The sequence below is a fragment of the Diplotaxodon limnothrissa genome, linkage group LG14 (assembly GCF_057381915.1).
Source record: "Diplotaxodon limnothrissa isolate DT_005_m linkage group LG14, D_limnothrissa_male_GT1.1, whole genome shotgun sequence".
NCBI classification, from domain to species: Eukaryota; Metazoa; Chordata; class Actinopteri; order Cichliformes; family Cichlidae; genus Diplotaxodon; species Diplotaxodon limnothrissa.
In genome coordinates, this window is record NC_140609.1 from 41,221,431 (window position 1) to 41,241,698 (window position 20,268).

General features: G+C 45.4%; 1 protein-coding gene across 1 annotated transcript in view; it reads right to left on the reverse strand.

Moving 5' to 3' along the window:
* col4a4 (collagen, type IV, alpha 4) overlaps nt 1-20,268 on the reverse strand; it is a 55,560-nt gene that overhangs the window by 18,760 nt on the left and 16,532 nt on the right. Inside the window, exons 4-25 of the mRNA XM_085370234.1 lie at nt 17,773-17,844; nt 11,407-11,541; nt 11,063-11,107; nt 10,852-10,968; nt 9,004-9,072; nt 8,896-8,931; nt 8,729-8,791; nt 8,059-8,094; nt 7,907-7,948; nt 7,547-7,627; nt 7,331-7,375; nt 7,002-7,064; nt 6,848-6,892; nt 6,711-6,764; nt 6,114-6,174; nt 5,929-6,033; nt 4,840-4,995; nt 4,601-4,690; nt 2,282-2,442; nt 2,126-2,198; nt 1,927-2,033; nt 679-862 (exon numbers count right to left, since the gene is read on the reverse strand). Coding sequence (XP_085226360.1) covers nt 679-862; nt 1,927-2,033; nt 2,126-2,198; nt 2,282-2,442; nt 4,601-4,690; nt 4,840-4,995; nt 5,929-6,033; nt 6,114-6,174; nt 6,711-6,764; nt 6,848-6,892; nt 7,002-7,064; nt 7,331-7,375; nt 7,547-7,627; nt 7,907-7,948; nt 8,059-8,094; nt 8,729-8,791; nt 8,896-8,931; nt 9,004-9,072; nt 10,852-10,968; nt 11,063-11,107; nt 11,407-11,541; nt 17,773-17,844 — 1,840 coding nt within the window. The remainder of the gene's footprint in view (nt 1-678; nt 863-1,926; nt 2,034-2,125; nt 2,199-2,281; nt 2,443-4,600; nt 4,691-4,839; nt 4,996-5,928; nt 6,034-6,113; nt 6,175-6,710; nt 6,765-6,847; nt 6,893-7,001; nt 7,065-7,330; nt 7,376-7,546; nt 7,628-7,906; nt 7,949-8,058; nt 8,095-8,728; nt 8,792-8,895; nt 8,932-9,003; nt 9,073-10,851; nt 10,969-11,062; nt 11,108-11,406; nt 11,542-17,772; nt 17,845-20,268) is intronic.

Consider the following 20,268-nt stretch of genomic DNA (forward strand, 5'->3'; position numbering starts at 1 on the left):
TAACTAACTGCGTGTCGGAGAACCCGGAAAGAACCCACACAGACGCAGGGAGAGCATGCAAAGTCCACACAGACCAGGTCAGAGTCAGGTGGTGGAACCAACACGCCACCGTGCTGCCCTGGAAACACGTTCAATAGAATAATTCAAAAGCAGAAATGTCTGAAACTTCAATCTAGTTTCCTAAATTTGCCTGTATCAAGTGTTTTATTCTAAAACAAAACCAATCTCAAACCCTCAACCAGGGGTGTCCAACTCCAGGCCTCGAGGGCCGGTGTCCTGCAGGTTCTAGATCTCACCCTGCATCAGCACATCTAAATCAAATGATTAGTTCATTTCCAGGCCTCTGGAGAACTTCAAGATATGTTGAGGAGGTCATTTGGCCATTTAAATCAGCTGTGATGGATCAAGGACACATCCTGCCCCACCCCTGCCCTAAACGATGAGTCACAGATGACCAACGGATGTTACGTTATCATCCTGTTTGAGAAACATACTCTACTCAAACCCGGACTTAGACCTTAAAAGGAGTCAGCACTGACAGATGTTAAGAGGACAGGTGTTATAAATGTTCAGGTCAGTCCTATGAAAACAGAACCGTATATATGGATTCAGCTGCAAAACTCTGGTAAAATCCACAGAAAGTGAGAACCAAACGTTTTTCGTAACAACGATTCTTACCTTTAACCCCCTTTAACCCCGGGGGGCCACAGGATCCAGTAGGTCCTGGATCCCCAAGGAGTCCACGTTCTCCCACAGCTCCATCTGCATCTGGTCCTCGGGGACCTGGAGGTCCTAAATATCCCTTTAACCCTGTAGTTCCTCTGAGGCCCCTTTCTCCAGGGAAGCTGAAAAAACTCTCCCCCTAAGAACAGACAAATTGAGGTCAAGAGACAGAACAGCATGACTGATGGCAGGACAACTGCAAAACAGGGACATTCTGATTATCTCACTGTTTGTCATCCACATTTCTCAGCGCTCAACTTTAAGTTATAAACAGATTCATGGATATAACAGATGTGGTGTCAGTGTGTTTTCTGGCATACAGTTGTGATCATTGTCCCGTTGATGCCCCAGTTTGGTCCAAGCTTCAGCTTCGGGATAGATGGCCTCACATTTGACTCTAGACTACGTTGGTATACAGAGGAGCTCATAGTCCACTTAGTCCACAGGCTTTCTCCTGTAAACTCTTCCAAACAAGCCAAACTTGTTCAGTCTTTTTCCATCTGTGCTGTCATGAACTTTAAAATTGAAAACGAGGCCTGTAGTGTCTCAGAATGTGAGGCAAAGCTCTTAGGTTTCTGTCGTTTCTTTGAGCATCGAATGGTCCGATCTTGGGATGAACTTGCTGGAACATCCATCACTGAGAAAATTGTCTTAATGTTTCCCTCTTGTAAATAATCTTTCTCACTGCAGAATGATGGACTTGTTTGAAAATAGCTGTATAACCTCTCCTAGGTTGGAGCAACAGTTTAGTCTGTAAGATCACTGCTGACGTCTTTCCTTTGCTTTCTGTTAACGCACACCTGAATGCTTCGGACTAGCTGCTAGAAGATTCTGCTTTTATAACGATGCTCACGATTGGTAAGTATCAGTTAACCGGTGCGTTTGATCAGCAGCACCTGGCTGCCATTTACTTCTCTTAATTCCTATAAAAGCAACAAGGATCCACTTAATTTGTCACAGGACTGCAATCAGGAAACATGTTCTTAAACTGACCATCGGAGGATTCTGATAAACATTCGTTCAAAAGGAAAAGCGGCGCAGACATGATCAGTGAGCTGTAATGTGAACATCATCTCATTACATCTGAAACAGAAACTACTTGCTGAGAAACTCTTTCACATTATTGCTTCTCATATTTCGCTCTTTCCCGTCTTGAACAACATCTTCCAATCCTCATTCCTCCTATCTTCTAACCCGACTGACCTGGAAACCGGGATTTCCAGGGACCCCTGAGGGCCCAGTCTGTCCTCTTCTTCCTGGGAACCCTTGTCTGCCTGCAGGGCCCCGCTGTCCCTTGTTTCCCTTCTCACCTGGAGACAGGAGTAGCATTCACAGGAGGTTATGTTGATGTTACTGTCAATAATAAGTGTGCTGGGAGACAGCTGCACAGACTGGGACTCACCTTCGATATCCTCCACTGTTAAATCTCCTTTCTGTCCTTTAAAGCCTTTGATACCCGGCAATCCGGCCCGACCCTGTAAACAAAGCAATCAGTCAAATAAACAGAGCAGTGGTGGCTGCTCAGATGACCTCTGACCTTGTTGCTCAGTTGCTTTACCTGCTCACCAGTCTCTCCTGTGTCTCCGGGAACACCGTACTCTCCCCGAGGACCTGTGGGTCCAGAGGATCCTTGGAAGCCTGGAAATCCCAAGTCACCCTTAGGGCCAGGTGCACCTCTTAGTACAAGAGGAAGGCCACAAGAACAGCTGCCACAACTACCTAAAACACAGAAATTAGGGTTCGATCGATCTCTAACCCTTATTGAGCACTTCCAGCAAACATTAGCAAAACGATCTGATTGATTAATAACGTCACTACGACTGGCTGTCCGGGCAACATGGACTCTACTTAAGGCCAACATAGGATGTCTTCGCTATAGACAGTATAACAGACGGACACAGCTGAAGGTGGCGACACCTGTTACTGCAAAAGACTTCCAGTTGTATTGAAGTGTATGGGAAAAGTGCCCTCTGCCCCCTCGCTTTGAAGACGTTAGTACACATTTCCAAACTCACTCTTGAGGTCATTTTGAACAAAACAGAGGGGCCGATGGCGCGATATGGCAGCCTCGCTTCTGTCAGTCTGCCCCAGGGCAGCTGTGGCTACAACTGTAGCTGCCTCCACCAGTGTGTGAATGTGAGAGTGAATGAATAGTGGTATTGTAAAGCGCTTTGGGTGCCTAGAAAAGCGCTATATAAATCCAATCCATTATTATTATTATTATTAAAACATTAAGTCTGTTTTTATAAATTATGCTCATAAATTATGCTCAGAATAAGAGAGGAAGGTTATTTAGGAGCATGCTCATTGGTTAATACCTCAGTCACAATTTGTTAGCCACAGCGTGCGGTTTCACAATCAGTCAGTCAGCCACAGATCGATAGATCAATCAGAATACGACGAGTGCTGGAGACCGTGAAGTCCTCAGCTAAAGTCTTAACCCTTTAAGACCTACCATAGAACCAAGTCCGCCAGAGCTTATATTATATTTTTACATGCTGTAGCGCCATTTCTGGGAGCATTTCAAGTTGCTATACATCAATACAACCATTACAGTCTATATTTTAATAATATGTATGCATTAAGTGCATAGTAATTACATAAATTGCAAAAAAGTGCAATAAACTACAGAAAAATTGAAAATCGTTTTTGTTTTGTTAACATATATGTCTACTGTAAATAGAAAAAAGTTGCACAAAATAGTTTCCCACCACAGGAAATTTATTTTGAGTGTCTTCATAGTTTTATTTTTGAAATACACCAATTTTTATACACTGCAGGAAAAACGAAAATAAATATTATGATGCAAATTTGCAAAAAAACAGCATGTGCATCAAAATAAACTATTTCCAGCAGTGCAGTATGAGTCCTCAGCATCCCAGAAACGACACAGAAAGTCATAAAGTCAAAGAAAACTTTTAAAAACACCAGTATAGGCTCATGAGGCCCTGATGGTAAAAAAAAACTACATTTCCGAAAAAATGACGTCACTTCCGGTTTCGGGCAGGTCATGGCGGACGTCGCCAATGTAGGAAGTGTTACGAACAGCTGATCGGATCAGCAAAGCGTGTTTCTGGAATATTATGTTTTTGTTGCTGCAAGTGCTTTTTATGCAGTTTTTGCAAAGCTTTATGTGGAAGGAAACTGTGACCGAGGACAAGCTGATGGCATCAGATGTAAGTACAACTCCTCCGGTTTCATATGCAAAGAAAATTATTGCGCTAGCTTACGTGGTTGCAGTGCTACTGGGATTTAAAAGTAGTTGCGCAAAATGGAGCGTGCCCGCTCTGACCGGCTTTAAAGGGTTAACACACCAGTGGGTGACATCTCAAAGCTAAATCTACGTACCGTCTAAGGCTTCACAGCAACAACATGAGTGAGGAAGCAAGTTAAGGTTATGCTCTTCATAGCTGGAAATGGTTAGCTGGTAAGTTAGCATTAGCCAGAAGTTTCATCCAATAAAACTCATCTGGATAAAGTACAATGAGAACCTAAAGGAAACAGCTAGTGATGACTTTAGCATGGTGATGATACCTTTGGTTTCTGGCATTAAAAAGGTCAGATTGCCTTTTTTAAATTACTTCGTCAGTTGATGTTTATAAAATGACCGCTGCACGATTCACGTAGCATAATGTGGACAGGGGTGTTGGTACCGTAACAAAACTGTTGACTGATCGTGGGACAAAAGCCAAAAGCATTGTTCATCTTTTTAATCTCTTCTTTCCCCATTTAGCAAACGCAAACTGTGGTAATGTGACGTGGCCTGAGTGTGCACATATTTCACATTAAGGTTAAAAGCAGCTCATCAGTCTTCCACCCTCTAAACCTTTAACTGGTGTAAAAGTCACAATTTCAGTCAATGTCTCCAACAACTGACCTTTAATTCCCAGTGAGCCCTGAAACCCCGTGGGTCCAAGCACACCTGGGTCCCCACGTGGTCCTGAGGCTCCAGGGAGACAGTAGGTACCTTTAAAGACAAACAGGAAGTCAGATTATTGAGAAAAAAAATCAACTGGGACAGTGACACATCCCATACCTGCTGTTAATATCTGCAGTCTGACCCTGCAGGCACCTACAGGTGTACAACACTAAGAGACAAACACTGTTGTCTGGTACCTGGAACACCTCGCTGTCCTTTATGTCCTCTGAATCCACGGCGCCCTGGTTTTCCAGGTTCTCCAGGTGTGGGTTTCTCTGTAGAGATCTGACCTGGATCTCCTCTGACCCCCTTGCATCCTGGAACTCCCTTCTGACCTACAACTCCCGGCAGTCCTGAAGAAAACAACAAAAACTATCATACTACCTTAAACATGAGCAGAAAACATCCTTCTTACCACAGCACCGCTATGCTGCCTCTAATCAAGTTCATACCACCTTAAATCTAACCATGACACTTGAATCACCGTAGCTCAACTTTAAGATTCATTCAAGATTCAAGAGTCGAGGTCTTTATTGTCCAGTATACGCAGTGTACAGCGCACCGAAATGCCGTTTCACCCCAAGCCCCCCATGGTGCATTTATAAGAATATAAAAAATCTCCAGGAGATATAAAACTAGAAGAAGTGGATTGTGCAGAGGGTATTGAATACCAGCTTCAAGTTACGAGTCAGAGTATTGTGGACGAGACAGGATAAAGACATGTGCATTATGTAGATGTGTTCAGCAACTGAAAGTAACAAGAAGCTGACTTCTTCAAATAATCTCACCACAGCAACCTCATACTGCCTTACATCAGGCTGCTACCACCTTAAATCTGGCCTCATGAGTCTCAGACCACCTCGCCAACTTCATCATCATTAAACCCCCCAAAGTGGTAGATAATGACCCAACGTTGTGGTCTCATCCCATTTGTAATCTGACTACACAAACTCGTAATAGCGCGTAAAATCTTAAAAAACTCTCCGATACGATTTTAAAGTTTGAGACCATTTGAACATCAGGTAGGAAGCACCACCTCACCCACCCTCTGACCCAGACTCTGCTCCTTTATCCACAGCAGGAAGCTTTCCCTTTTTTGATTTGACAGAACTTTATGCCAGACGGTTTTTCTGATGATGATTTATATCTGTCAGGAAAGATCTCCAATACTCAGTGATAGCGTATTTTTCCATCATATAAAGATGTTTCACCTGTGTCATCGCGCTGTGCTGAGATGTTTGCCAGCTCACATTGCTACAGAAACAGTAAAATATGCAGGTACTCACCAACTATTGATCTGCCAGGCGGTCCTGGGGGGCCGGGTATTCCCATCCGCCCCCTGTCTCCATTAAGGCCGTGCGGGCCGGGTGACCCGGGATCCCCAACTTGACCTAGAAGACATAAAGTAGTCATTGGACACCAGAGAAGAAGAATTGTGAAAGAGCTGATTGATTGGTGCATTGATCCATACCGGTGTACGTGATGTCTTCCTCCCGGGGGTTGCCTGGAGGCCCGGGATCTCCCCTTTCGCCCTGAGAACACACAGAACACGACAGCTTTATCTTTACTGAGGTCATTTTGTTTACATGATACTAACCAGATCATCGGGTTCACAGCTTCTAGTAACAGAACATCTACATCTGTGAATGGGCGAAAGGTTTCAGTGCTGGTTTTTACTGCTGATCTGGCTCTGCTGGCCAGGGGGTGACCACGCAGCGGGGAGGTCTGCAGCTGCGCGGTAGAGATCAGACGTCCGAGGTCATGGACAGATAACTGCTCAAAGTGTAGGACTTCAAGAATCTCAGAGTCCTTTTCACGATGGATGAATTTCAGTGATGCAGACGCTGCACCTGTCTGTGGACCATTTTACTGGTCTTCTGGTTAACTTCCTGCTCGTTTTGCCCTCGTTACCTTTTGCATACATTTTCCGAGCCTTCTCTCGCCCTTTGTCGTGGTGTGCTACAATGCTCTGTGCTCCTTGTTCCCTGGTTCCTAGTGTTTAGTTGGGATGGATGGGAAGCTTTGCTTTTATCCACAGTGACATAAAATATACAGGAAACAGACTGACCTTAGGACCATTTCGTCCAATCAGACCTGGGAGTCCTGAGCTTCCTTGGATTCCCTGAAAACACCAAAGAAAAACCAGACCTGATGATCCGAGGAACAGCACAGAAGTAGAAACAGGAATCTTCTGCTTTGACCAACCTTAACTCCTTTGTTCCCACGCAGACCAGGTTGTCCAGGGAGTCCCTGAAACACAGTTCGTTCAGCATCAATACCTCAAAGATTGATGACATCTCAAGTCTAATTAAAGTCTATAGTCTGATCAAAACTGCTTAATATTGATCGCACATCTTACCCTTGGTCCAGGAAGCCCCAAAATCCCCTTCTCCCCTTCCATCCCAGGTGACCCATTCAGACCCTGAGACCACAATTCAATAAAAAATATCTGATCAGTAACAGTGCTACTAAAATGATATTTGGAGATGTGGGGCACAACAACCAAGTGGGGTTTAAAAACGGCAGCTGAGTATCCTTCAAACACGAGATTACAGATGACAATTTTCAGGATGAGCGATAGTCCTGAACTCCATAAATCGGGAGAATCCTAACCTTCAAGTGAGCCTGGTGCCCAAGAATCGAACAACAAAGAGAACTTCAAGTTCCTAAATAAGATATTTAACCTACCAGCTGTCCGTCAATTCCACAGACTCCTTTAACCCCCCGGGAGCCCTGAAATATCCAACATATCCAGCGTGAGAAAACCGAGAGCAAAGCCTCCCAACAACAAGAGATATCAGAAATCAACATTTGCAACATTTGCTATTTAAAGTTTAACAGAAAACAGGAAGTCCCCTTAAATGTGCCATCTGATAGGCTGTAACAGAGTGAGGCTCCACCTACTTTGTCTCCTTTGATGTAGAGGTCTTCGGGAGGGTCAACATACTCAAAGGGCCCCGGAGGTCCCTGCAAACCCTGATCCCCCTGTGGACCACACAAACTGCTACAGCACGGCACATACTACACAGTACTGATGCGTTGCTCTTGCTGCTCTATTACTGCAGTAATTGTCAATGGTGAAGTGCAATTTATACAGTTTGCAGTGAAATGAAAACAGAAGGTAAATCAGTCAAACAGAAGAATGTGACAGAGCTCTGCCCCAAACTAGTAATCTAATGTGACTTTTGCACAGCGCCATTGCCTCGCGCGACAGGCTGTTCACGAGCTGCTGATTCAGTTAAAAGAAAGGGGGCGTGGTTGTACCTCATCTCCTTTCTGTCCAGGCAGAGATCGACCTCTTTCCCCCTGAAATGCACAAACAACAAATTCTGAAATAAAAGGTCAGAAAACGCAGTCTTTCAAATTACTCTGACGGTATTCACAATGCTAGCCTCTACTACGTGCACATTACTTACGGGTGGACCTCGAGAACCCGGGCTTCCAGGTACGCCCTGCACAGACAGCAAAGACTTCATTATTGCAATTAATAAAATAATTCTTTGTTTCTCAGCTGAATTTGTAAGTTGTACAAAAAACAGTCTCCAACTTCTTGTGTAGCTTAATTTTAATGGAGAGACATAATGTAAAGCCAAAAACGTTATAACTTGAAGTTTTTGAGCCCCTGCAACACCCAGTCTGGCTCCATACAGGGAGCTGAGGCGCAGTTTTTCTAAACACGGCGTCTCTGTGGCTTTTAAACCCCAAAACACGCTGCGCCAAAAATGTGTCCACCCCAAGGATCGGGTCCCCGACACAAACAGAGTAACATAGTGTACGCGATTAAGTGCAGGATTTATACATCAGGGAAACCAAACAACCTCTGGCTACAACACAGAAGAGCCACCTCGTCAGGCCAGTGGACCTTCAATGATGAGGACGTAACATCCTGGACAGGGAAGTTTGAGCAGTGTTCATTTACTGGATGATCAAGCATGCATCAAGACTCCCATACAGGTTATATCTGTGCTTCAAAACCCCAACGTGGAACAGCAGAAACCCGAGACCAGGTCCCTTTAACTGTCCTCAACTTGAACACGTGACACCAGATTACTTTCTTCAAGCAGTAAATGTTAAGTGGTGACTCACGTCTTGGCCTTTTGGTCCTGGAGAACCCAGTGCTCCCTTCGATCCCGAGAGGCCCTGCTCACCCTGCAGACAGACAGACAGAAACCTGAAGGAGGACCACTACAAGTGAATGCTTCCTCCCTGTAAACCCGCTGGCATGTGTGTCACATGACAGTTTGTTTACTCACCCACAGACCGGGATGTCCACTGGGCCCAGCATCTCCCTGTCAAACAGAAAAGCTTTGATTAATAAGCCAAATCCTGATCCTAACCTGCAGCAGTACAAGTGTACTTACAGTCACTCCAGGGTTACGGATGAAATACACCGCCTGATCTCCTGGATATCCTTTCGGTCCTGGAAAACCCTGAAGAATTAAACACCACAGCGATGGTCAAATAGTACTGGACCAAAGATACAGTGGGAGGCAAAGGTTTGGGCAGCCTTGTTAATAGTCATTATTTTCCTGTATAAATCGTTGTTACAATAAAAAATATCAGTTAAATATATCATACAGGAGACACAAGTTTATTGGATTTACAGAAAGTGTGCAATAATTGTGTAAACAAAATCAGGCAGGTGCATAAATTTGGGCTCCACAAAAAAAGAGATGAAATCAATATTTAGCAGATCCGCCTTCTGCAGCCTCTAAACGCTTCCTGTGAGCTCCACTGAGAGTCTGGATTGTGGTTGAAGGTATTTTGGACGATTCCTCTTTACTAAACATCTCTCGTTCATTCAGGTTTGATGGCTTCCGAGCATCAACAGCTCTCTTTAACTCACAGCACAGGTTTCAATAATATTCAGGTCTGGGCTGAGATGAACGTTCCAGAACGTTGTACTTGTTCCTCTGCATGAAAGCTTTAGTGGATTTTGAGCAGTGTTTCAGTCGTTGTCTTGTTGAAAGATCCAGCCCCGGCGCAGCTTCAGCTTTGTCTCCGATTCTCCAGAATCTGCTGATACTGAGTGGAATCCATGTGTCCCTCAACTCTGACAGGATTCCCAGTCCCTGCACTGGCCACACAGCCCCACAGCATGATGGAACCACCACCATATTTTACTGGAGGCAGCAGGTGTTTTTCTGGGAATGCTGTGCTCTTTTTCCTCCATGGATAGCGCTCCTTGTTATGCCCAAATAACTCAGTTTTAGTTTCATCAGTCCACAGCAGCTTATTCCAGAATGAAGCTGGTTTGTCCAAATGTGCTTCAGCAAACCTCAAGCAGCTCTGTTTGTGCTGTGGGCGGAGCAAAGGCTTCCTCTGCATCACTCTCACATGCAGCATCTCCTTGTGTAAAGTGCACCGAATGGTTCCATCTGCTGCAACATGATGTTGCAGGTCTTTGGTGCTGGTCTGTGGGTCGACTCTGACTGTTCTCACCGTCGCTTCTGTCTGTCTGAGATGTTTCTCGGTCTGACACTTCCAGCCTTAACTTGAACTGAGCCTGTGGTCTTCCATTGTCTCAATATGCTCCTAACTGTGGAGACAGACGGCTTAAATCTCTGAGGCAGCTTTCTGTGTCCTTCCCACCATGATGCTGAACAGTCTTTGTCTTCAGGTCATCTGACAGTTGTTCTGAGACCCCCATGTTGCTAGTCTTCAGAGGAAATTAAAAGAGGGAAACTTAAATTGACCCCCTTAAATACTCTTTCTCATTATTGTTTTCACCTGTGTATGTAGGTCAGGGGTCACTGAGCTTACCGAGACAATTTGAGTTCCAATAATTAGTTCTGAAGGTTTGGAATCAATAAAATGACAACAGATTTATGCACCTGCCTGATTTTGTTTAAACAATTCTTGCACACTTTAAATCCAATAAACTTCATTTCACTTCTCAAACATCACTGTGTGCGTCTCCTGTATGATATATTTAACTGACAGTTTTTATTGTAACAACGATTTATACAGGAAAATAATGACTATGAACAAGGTTAACGTTTGCATCCCGCTGTACTGCAGCACACTCAACTATCCACACACAGGCTCACAGCAGTGTAAGACGAGAAAACCTCGTCCTTGTTCTCTCAGGACTCTAAAATCTGGATTCTGGAAAACTGAACGTTTCTCCAGCTCTGATTATTTTTACTGTGGCCTTTCTTGCCCTCCACAGTGAAGTGTTTGCTATCAGTGTTACTGTCATTTCTGACCAGTTCTCCGTCACGTCCTTGTTCTCCCAGAAGTCCAGCTTTCCCTTTCTCTCCTCTAGTTCCATTACATCCATCCAGACCTGGATGTCCTGGACCTCCAGCAGGTCCCGGGTGTCCCTGGACACACAAACACATAAACTGATGCCGAGAGCGGGACATCACTAGGTCACAGCTGACTGAGCTAAGAGGCTGAGAGGGCGGGGCTTCTTACCGGAACTCCATCCAAACCTGGAAAACCAGGAACACCAAGAGATCCCTGAAACCGTAAACAACAAGCAGACGGTTAAACTGTTCTCCACACAGCTCCTCAGATACCATGTGAGGCCTAACAGAGCTCCGATTGGTCAGACAACAGAAACAGTATCTCGTCTTCAGAGGGGTGTACTACAAAGCAAACTATGTTTTCAGTTTGGATGGTCTATGTGTAAAGCTCCTCTGGTGTTGTCTCTGAGTGAAGGTGCTCAGCTGACCGAGAGAGCTGCTAACACAGAAAGCCTGACTCTGTTAAAGCTGCGTTGCAGTACAACCCCGAGGGCAGAAACCATGTTCCTTCACCATATGTCCTTTCAGGCCTGCAGCTCCTGTTGGCCCCTCATCTCCTCTCTGGCCTTTCTCTCCTGGAGGCCCCTGAGGACCCGGGAAGCCCATGGGTCCATTAGGGCCCCGCAGACCCAGAGAACCAGGAGCACCCTGCAGGATACAAAGACACTTGTTAATCCTTTAAAAACTGAATAAATCTTAATAGAAAACATGAACAACATCAGGTTTCTATCGAGAGCTCTTCTAGGCCACCTGATCCCGACGCTCTGTCACTACAGCAAGCACCACTTCTAAAAAATACCAGGACCAATTCTGTTTACATTATACATGCTTCCCTTAGGCAGCATCATTAGAAGACATAGCATACATTTACACTGCTATGCAGATGACACCCAGCTCTATCTGTCCATGAAGCCAGATAACACACACCAATGAGTTAAACTGCAGGAATGTCTTAAAGACATAAAGACCTGGATGGCCGCTAACTTTCTGCTTCTTAATTCAGATCAAACTGAGGTTATTGTACTCGGCCCTGAAAAGCTTAGAAATATGGTATCTAAGCAGATTCTTACCCTGGATGGCATTACCTTGGCCTCCAGTAACGCTGTGAGGAACCTTGGAGTCATTTTTGACCAGGACATGTCCTTCAATGCACATATTAAACAAATATGTCAGACTGCTTTCTTCCATTTGTGCAACATCTCTAAAGTTAGAAATATCCTGTCTCAGAGTGACGCTGAAAAACTAGTTCATGCATTTATTACTTCCAGGCTGGACGACTGTAATTCATTATTATCAGGAAGTCCTAAAAACTCCCTGAAAAGCCTTCAGCTGATCCAAAATGCTGCAGCAAGAGTCCTGACAGGGACTAGAAAGAGAGAGCAGATTTCTCCTGTTTTGGCTTCCTGTTAAATCCAGGATTCAAAATCCTGCTGCTCACATACAAGGTCTTAAATAATCAGGCCCCATCTTATCTGAATCCTTATCACTCGAGAAACACGAAGCCGACAAACAAACTAAGAGAATTCAACTGTCTGCTCGAATCTGAACTTTTGAAACTGTGAATCATTCTTTGTCATATCAGTTCCTCATTAAATACACGTCACATTAACAAGCTGGCTCATGGTGTAAAGCGTCGCCTGTCAGAAAGTATAAGAACATATAAAACAATCAGGAGCGTAACTGAACCTGAGACGGACTCTTTATGAATCGCAGCACTGATGGCAGAGCGGGTGGACTTCGTATGGTTTAATCCAGATGTTGGTGCATTCGAGTCCCACATGTGTAATGCTGTTATCTGACCATTTGAGGGCGGCGTGGCACCAGAACAATGACACCCCCCCCCCCCCCCCCACACACACACACAAACTGCCACGAGGGGTTTGGACTGCTTATCATAAAAGATTCAGAAATGAGTGTGGGTATGTCACCAGGGTGCAGAGGAGGCTGCCCCCCCCCCCCCCCCCCCCCTCTGTCCCCTTCTGGCTGCCTCTGCCTCAATTTTATCCCACAACTTAGACATTCACATTATTCACACTCTCATTACACATACATATAGGATCTTGGGGGTGGGCACAATCACGGAGTCCAATTTACCATCAGGGTGTACACCCCACCCCTGACGTCGTTGCCCACCTCTCAATTTTAAATACACTTAGTCATTGAGGGCTATCAGGAGGGACTATGCGCTTACCTGCTGCTCCATGGCAGGTAGCTCCATGCCCTCCTGGGTTTTAATTGCACCTTAGAACACACATGCATCAACACTACAATGAGCGGGTGGAGGGAGGTTTGGAGTCTTCTCCCATCCCCATTCTCTGCGGCCTGCTGGAGCGGGAGGGCTAGTAGGAGGAGTTGCCGTCCGACTGCGGTCTGGAGTGTGGAGCCTTCCTGCTGCTGCGGAGTCGGGGTGGTCTGCCTCTCCCCACCGCAGGGAAAAGGGTAACACCACCTGGGTCTGGGTGCAGTTCCCCCCTCCAGGGGCAAGGGTACCTAGACCCGGTTTGTAGAGTACGCTTGGGGAGTGTGATTGTGTGTACAGCGTCTCTTTATGTCTGTCTCCACGTTGGTTGAGTGTGGAGTGAGTGCATATGAGAGCATGAGGGTGGGAATGGATGTTTGTGTCTGTGTGTGCCTGTATGTCTGTGTCTATATGTCAGGTTGGGTATCAGACGCCACCTCTCTGGGGACATCTCAGGCCCTCCAAGGTTTGGAGGCCTATCTCCACCCACCACCACTTCCCCTGCCGGTGGCGGACTCCCTCAGGTGTCGGTGTGTTGGTGGTTCTTTGTGTCTGGGGGTGGGCGTCCGGGTACACACCGGCTCACTCCTTGGCGGCCGCTTGTCGGGGCCTGGGGCTCGCTCGGGCCCCTTTGGAGGTGGGGTGCCCCCGGCCTCTCGGCCTGGGGCTCGGTCACTCAGGCGCAGCTGGGGGCCGGCGGAGCTCACGGGCGCGTCACTGCAACTCCCCCTGGCTTCTGCTCCGCGGCTGCTGGGCGAGCCCTCATCTGGGACTCTCCTCAGCTCTTACTGGAATAGTGGCGCAGCTGCCCCTCTGTTGGTCTTCCATGGTCTCTTGTATTCTGGGGGCCTCTGGATGTCTGGAGTTTTGATCTCCTCCATACCCGCTTCACACCCTGGAGGACGGGGCTGTGGCCCCCCCACACTCCCTAGCAGATCATTACATGGAGAAACCTTTGGAATGCAAGCATGCTGATCCACACAGGTATGCACACACGGGTATTCACAGACGCGGACTAAAGCTTTCTTGGCTGCTGCCTCAAAGCACACTGTGCGCTGTCTATCTTGCGTGCTGCACAATATCGTTTATTATTTAGTAAATATTGATATCTATGACTAGCTAGTTTATTGTGATGGTGCTTTGTTTTCTCTATTATTATGTTGCTCTTTGTTGTTTGCTGTCTCCTCTGTTTGTTTTTTTTGTTTGTTTTTTTTTTTTTTTCTCCATACAGGTGACCCAGGAGTTCTTTTTTTTTTTCTCTCTCTTCCCCCCCCTTCTCACCGTCTCTTCTCCCCTTTGGTTTTCTTTCTTTCTCTCCCCCTCTTTCTCTCATTCATTCCCCCTGTCCTATTTATTAAAAAAAAAAAAAAAAAAAATGACAAAGGATGAACTGAAGCTCTGCCATCACGTAATGTCGCATACTGCTGTTTCTGATGTCATTTAAAAAAAAAAAAAAAAAAAAAAGAAAAAAAAAAAAAGAAATGAGTGTGTCAAAGGCACAGCACTGTCCACAGCCACATCCACACATGTGCACAGGAAACAAGGTCAAAGGTCAGATTTACTGCATAGACTCAGCCCCTTGTGGTTCAAACTGAGTAAAAGCAGAGAGCGTTCCAGGATAAAGGGAGCGGCGCGTACCTGTGACAGGTGCCGTCTTGTCGCCCTCACTTTGTGTACACTTGGTTTGTAAGCCTGTTGTTAAGCTGAGTGATGGCGACCCTCAGTGCAGTTTCACTTTAACGCTCTGCTGCATTTCCAGAGCCTTTTCTTATTCTTATTTCTGGACTTGGAAGTGGAGCCTCAGATAATCATATTAGGGATTATTTCCTTTAGATGATATCGCAAATACAAGAATAGGAAACATGGAGTGTTACTAGCAGGCCGAGGTTTTCACTCACAGGGACGACCGAACACGTCTGAGCTCATTATTAGAAACACGCTTAATATGAAGATGCACCTCTGGACCAGGAGATCCACTAGATCCACTTTAACTACAAGGCTGCGTTTGGGCCATGTGATGAAAACAGATGCTTTTCTGAAACTAGGTCATTCGTTCAGAGGTGTGTAGTTTCCGGCTGAGGAAACATGAATATCTGTGAGGTAATGAGGCCTTACGAGAGCAAAACAAGCATAAAAGCCAAGAAGAACACATGGTGAGCATGTACAGACCGAGTCACCTGGGCAGGTGAGGAGAAGGAGGTCAGTGTGTAGGGATGGGTATTGATAAGATTTTAACGATTCCGATTCCATTTTCAATTCTGTTTAACGATTCGATTCCTTATCGATTCTTTTTTTTTTTTAAAGGAGAACACTAAAGTCGATTAGCTTAGAACTGTGTTTTATATCTTCTCTTTGAACAAGATAGAAATTTAGGAGTAACATGGCCTTACAAACCCAACAGTGAGATCTTAAGAGATCCACAGCCTACGGCTCTTCAATGGGGTGTCACAGGGTCCCCAGGAAAAAAAAATGTATATGTAAAATAATAAAATAAATATTCTCCTGTAGCAATAACAAAGTTTAACATAAATTATTCTGTAGCAATTACACAAGAATATCCAGTAATGTCCTGCCTACAATTAAACACATTCACTTACCAAAGTGAAATCGGGGGCATGTGCTGTGGCAAATGGGTGCAAGCCTTTGACCACAAACTTAGACACTGCTGGGTAACATTCGTCTATCCTGGCCTGAAAGGAGACGCTACCGGTAGACTGCAGCGAGAACTGCCAGCATCTGAGCCAGACTCTGTCTGTCTCTCTCATCATGGTTATCTAAATGCAACGCACAGTAATAGCAGGTTTTGTAATAAGGTAAATCGCACTAACATAATATGCAATGCTAATTGATTAGTTACCTGCAGTATTAACGGGAGAGGACGTGGAAACGCTACCGCTGCTGCTGGGTTGAGCTTCGCTAGTCCGGAGCGGATCAAAAACACGACATTCGTTGAAAGCAATCGCGTGTTTTTTGAGCAAATGCTTTTGCATATTCGTAGTGTTTCCTCCCTTTGATGAAATCTCTACTTTGCAAGTATTGCACGTTGCCCTGTTGTCATCCTTTCTCATAAAGTGTAACCAAACTTTTGAGCGTTTGTGCCGCTCAGGCGCCGTGTTTCCTACTGGGTAAAAGACGCTACTCAACGTGATGACGTCATTCGGGGCGACTGGAATCGATAAGGGAATCGTTTTTAAAAGTGGCAAACGATTCCAAGGAATTGAAACAGTGGGAACCGGTTCTCAACAAGAACCGGTTTTCGATACCCATCCCTATCAGTGTGTTTATCGCATGATCTGGCTGCAAAGCTGCATCACAGTAATGTAACTGTAGTGGATCAGGTGTTGCAACAGTGACTGAAATCGGAGTGTTTTTGTTCACAACAGAAGCTGTGGAGACACCAGGTGTCTCCACAGCTTCTGTTGCAACAGTGACCACAGAGTTTTGTAACGACTGTAATGATTCACGTATCTGCACACATCATACAGTTGCTTCCATTTTTACCTGATGTACAAATAAAGTTTGACGTCTTGACTAAAACTCCCCTGTGTCCAGTGTTAGTTAGAGCTCTGTTTGTCTCCAGCATCGAGATGTTTATGATCCCTGATGTTATCTGACCATTGATCAGATACACCAATACAAACTTATTGATACTCTGTGTTTATAATCAAAACCGATTGGTTTGGGTGAATCCGTCAATCCTGTGTGTGTGTGTGTGTGTGTGTGTGTGAGTGTGTGTGTGTGTGTGTGTGAGTGTGTGTGTGAGTGTGTGTGTGTGAGTGTGTGTGTCTGTAAGTGTGAGTGTGTGTGTGTGTGTGTGTGAGTGTGTGTGTGTGTGTGTGTGTGTGTGTCTGTAAGTGTGAGTGTGTGTGTGTGTGTGTGAGTGTGTGTGTGTGATGAGATGTGACAGCTGTGATCTCTGTTAGTCCTCTCTCCATCCTCCTTTCTCTTAAACCGCTCAGCGTGAAATCACTGGGACAGACGCCTTCCCACAATCCTCTCTGCCTGTCTACTGCCCCCAGCTGTACAAACACACACACGCGCACACACACACACAGGAGGTCAGTGTGAAGCTGGACGACAGTCTGACAGATACATGTTGTTCTTATTGCTGTTGTTAACTTGATCAGCTGATTGTCATGTGATGTTACATCAGCGGTTTGAATTAATTCATCATAACGTACAAACGAGCCTCAGTCCTGACGACCACGAGCTCTAACAGCAGTTACAGCACAACGCTATCCCGGGCTGGGATAACTGACCTGCGGGGACATGCTCCCTGTTGGGAATAAAGGTCCTTATAATCGGAATCATTTCAATTTAGGGTGAAAACTCAGGTTCAAGGTTCAGTTAAGTGCAAAGAAATTCAAGCAAGTCCTCTGAAGTGATGAAAACATGCATGTGTGTGAGTAATCTGCTGAGTCAGTTTAAGGTAAACAGCTGGTAATTTAACACCAGCACTCCTCAAACAGCTCCTCATTTCACTCTGTGTGTGTGTGTGTGTCTGTGTGTGTGTGTGTGTGTGTGTGTGTGTCCTGAGCTGCCACTGAAGGAGTCTGAGGTTTGTTGACACTGAAGAGTGTGCAGCTGCGCTGTGGTTCGCTGCTGTTCGTGTGTGTCAGAGTTAGTGGGCGGAGTCTCACCCTTGCTCCCTTGGCTGGGAAACACTGACAGGTGGAGCAGTCCCGCCCACCACATGGCTCAGACAGGTCACCCTGGAAAAAAAGAGAACAACAATATTACATGACATCACCATGACATCACTGTATCATAATAAGACATCACCTCAGCTCAGCTGACGCCATCACTGTAGTTGCAGTAAAGACCAACAAAGAGCAGCACTCGTGTTTATGCTGACCGTGTCACGCACCAGGTTACAGGAGTCGAGGCACAACCATTCATGAGAGCAACAACATAAAGCAGGCTTCAGAGGTAGGAAGGAATAATCTGGTTCAGCTTGTACCTGCAGCTTTGTGTAGCATCTGAAAGTATTAATCTCCAGCCCTGAAAAAGATGCAGTCCCTCCGACGTCCAGCAGAGGCTCCAGCAGCGCGGATTGCTTCCTGTTTTTATAGGCTGGGAGGGACCTGCTGTTAGCATATCACAGTTTGGGCCAACGACAGTTTCATCCAGCACATCTGTCTCTCATCTTCATCATCTACGGATTCAAAAGCCCAGCCGAAGCATCCACTCAGTGTCACTCTTCTGCCATCACCTCGTCACTCTGCAGCATTTAGAGGGATTTGTCCTCTTCTAATCTTTTCTTCTAGTACTTCTTAAACGCTACTTGCTGTAGCTTCTTGTGATGATCTTCCCTTGAGTCCCTGATTTTGTTGGTAGTTAAACTTGATAAATTCTGCATGAGTGAGCCAGAAAGGGCACAACTAAACCCGTCATTAGTTACCTTATCCCCTCATTTCCATCAGCCGCTTCTGGTAAACATCTGGAAGAACGTGCAGCTGGATGGCTGAAGAACGGCAAAGGAAGGCTGAAGTGAAGGTCTGTATTTTTGGGGCCATCCTTGGTGTTTGTGCCCATCAGGAAATGTGGGGTTACTAGTGGGCGGAACTTACAAGACTCGCATCCTCGCTTGCAACTCCCTACTTCCATGCTTAGCTCAGTTTTTCCAGGACCTCTTACCTTTCCAAGCCTTTACAGATTCCAGTGCGTAAAAGAGCAACTAGATGATGCAATTAAGCCTTTGGGAGTTCCTGTCTCTGCGCTCAGCTGTGTGTCCCATCAAACTGAACCTCTTCAGCTTGTGGTCTCAAGTTTCACATTGTCTCTGCTCTACTCCGTCTTCTTGGCTTAAACACAGAAGCCACACATCAGGATTACGATGCTGTTAACTGAGAGCTAGCTGAGGAGTGGAGGCGCTGGTTACAGGAGGATGCCTTCATAACCTGGACTGCTCATAAAAATCTATCCTCCTACCTCCAATCAGCTTAAAAGTTCAACTCCCAACAGGCAACAGGTAACTACTTTCTGCTAGGTTCAATTTCATCATCACCTACGGCCCTAAAATATAAAACCTGATGCTCTGTATCTACAGTTCCCTCTCGAAGAAAATCTGCCCACCGTAGAACCGAATCTTGGTGCATCGTGAGCACTGAACACTCAACAGAATGAAGCTGACCCAGGGAGCCCCGGTACAACCAGGGAACCGCCCCCCTGCTCAGGCCCTGTGTTGAAATATTCAGTGTTATTACTTGAGTTCAAGTTTTGCTTGAATAAATAAAGAGTTAAACTGACATTGGTCAACTGGGTCTAAGTCAATAACATAGTATTTGTTAGAATGAAAGGACTCAACCTGTTGTGTGCTTTTAGACTTGGTTTCTGTCTATTGATGCTCCGACCGCAGCACTGTTTTTATTTTCTGTTCAGACAGTGAGGAATGTAAACACAAGTCAGACAGAAAGACAAGCATCTGAGATTCTCAGGAAGCAGACAGCTGACTGTGTGTGTTTATCAGATCACGTCAGCGACAATCACGCTCCAATTTTTCCTGACCGATTCTTTCAATGAGAACAGATGTTCAGATGTTCAGATTGATGTGACAGAAAAGGGAGATTTAAACTCTAGAACAAGCCAGAGGCTCGTGTTCCAGTGCATTTACAGACACGACCTGTGTGCTCACAGTTAGACGTGTAAATAAACTTGTAACCTCTGTGACATAACTATTGAAGCAGTACAAGTGCACCTATAAAAATAATCACACCTGATCTTCATTGATCTTAATAAATCGCTCTGTGACCAACCTGTGCACCTTTTATTAAACTACGTGGTTTGAAATTGAGCTCAAATTCAAACAAAAACTATCCTGACTGCAGAGCAGCAATATGAACTTTGAGCAATGGGAACACAACCTCTGGCAAACCAGTCTCAGGTGGATTCAGAGTTTCACAGCACAGTCAGGTCCATTTAGCCAGCTACATGGTTGCTTTGGTCATTTCGCCTCTGTACACACAGGAAACTAATCAAAAACATGCAGACTTTTACACTGAAGGTCTGAAAAAAGAAGTATTGCAATATTATTTTAGGAGCTGCAGTCATTTCATACACAGCTCCCCATTCAAAGGCTCAAAAGTAATCGAGTAGTATCATGGACACAGATGATGATCATTCCCTCATTAATGCAT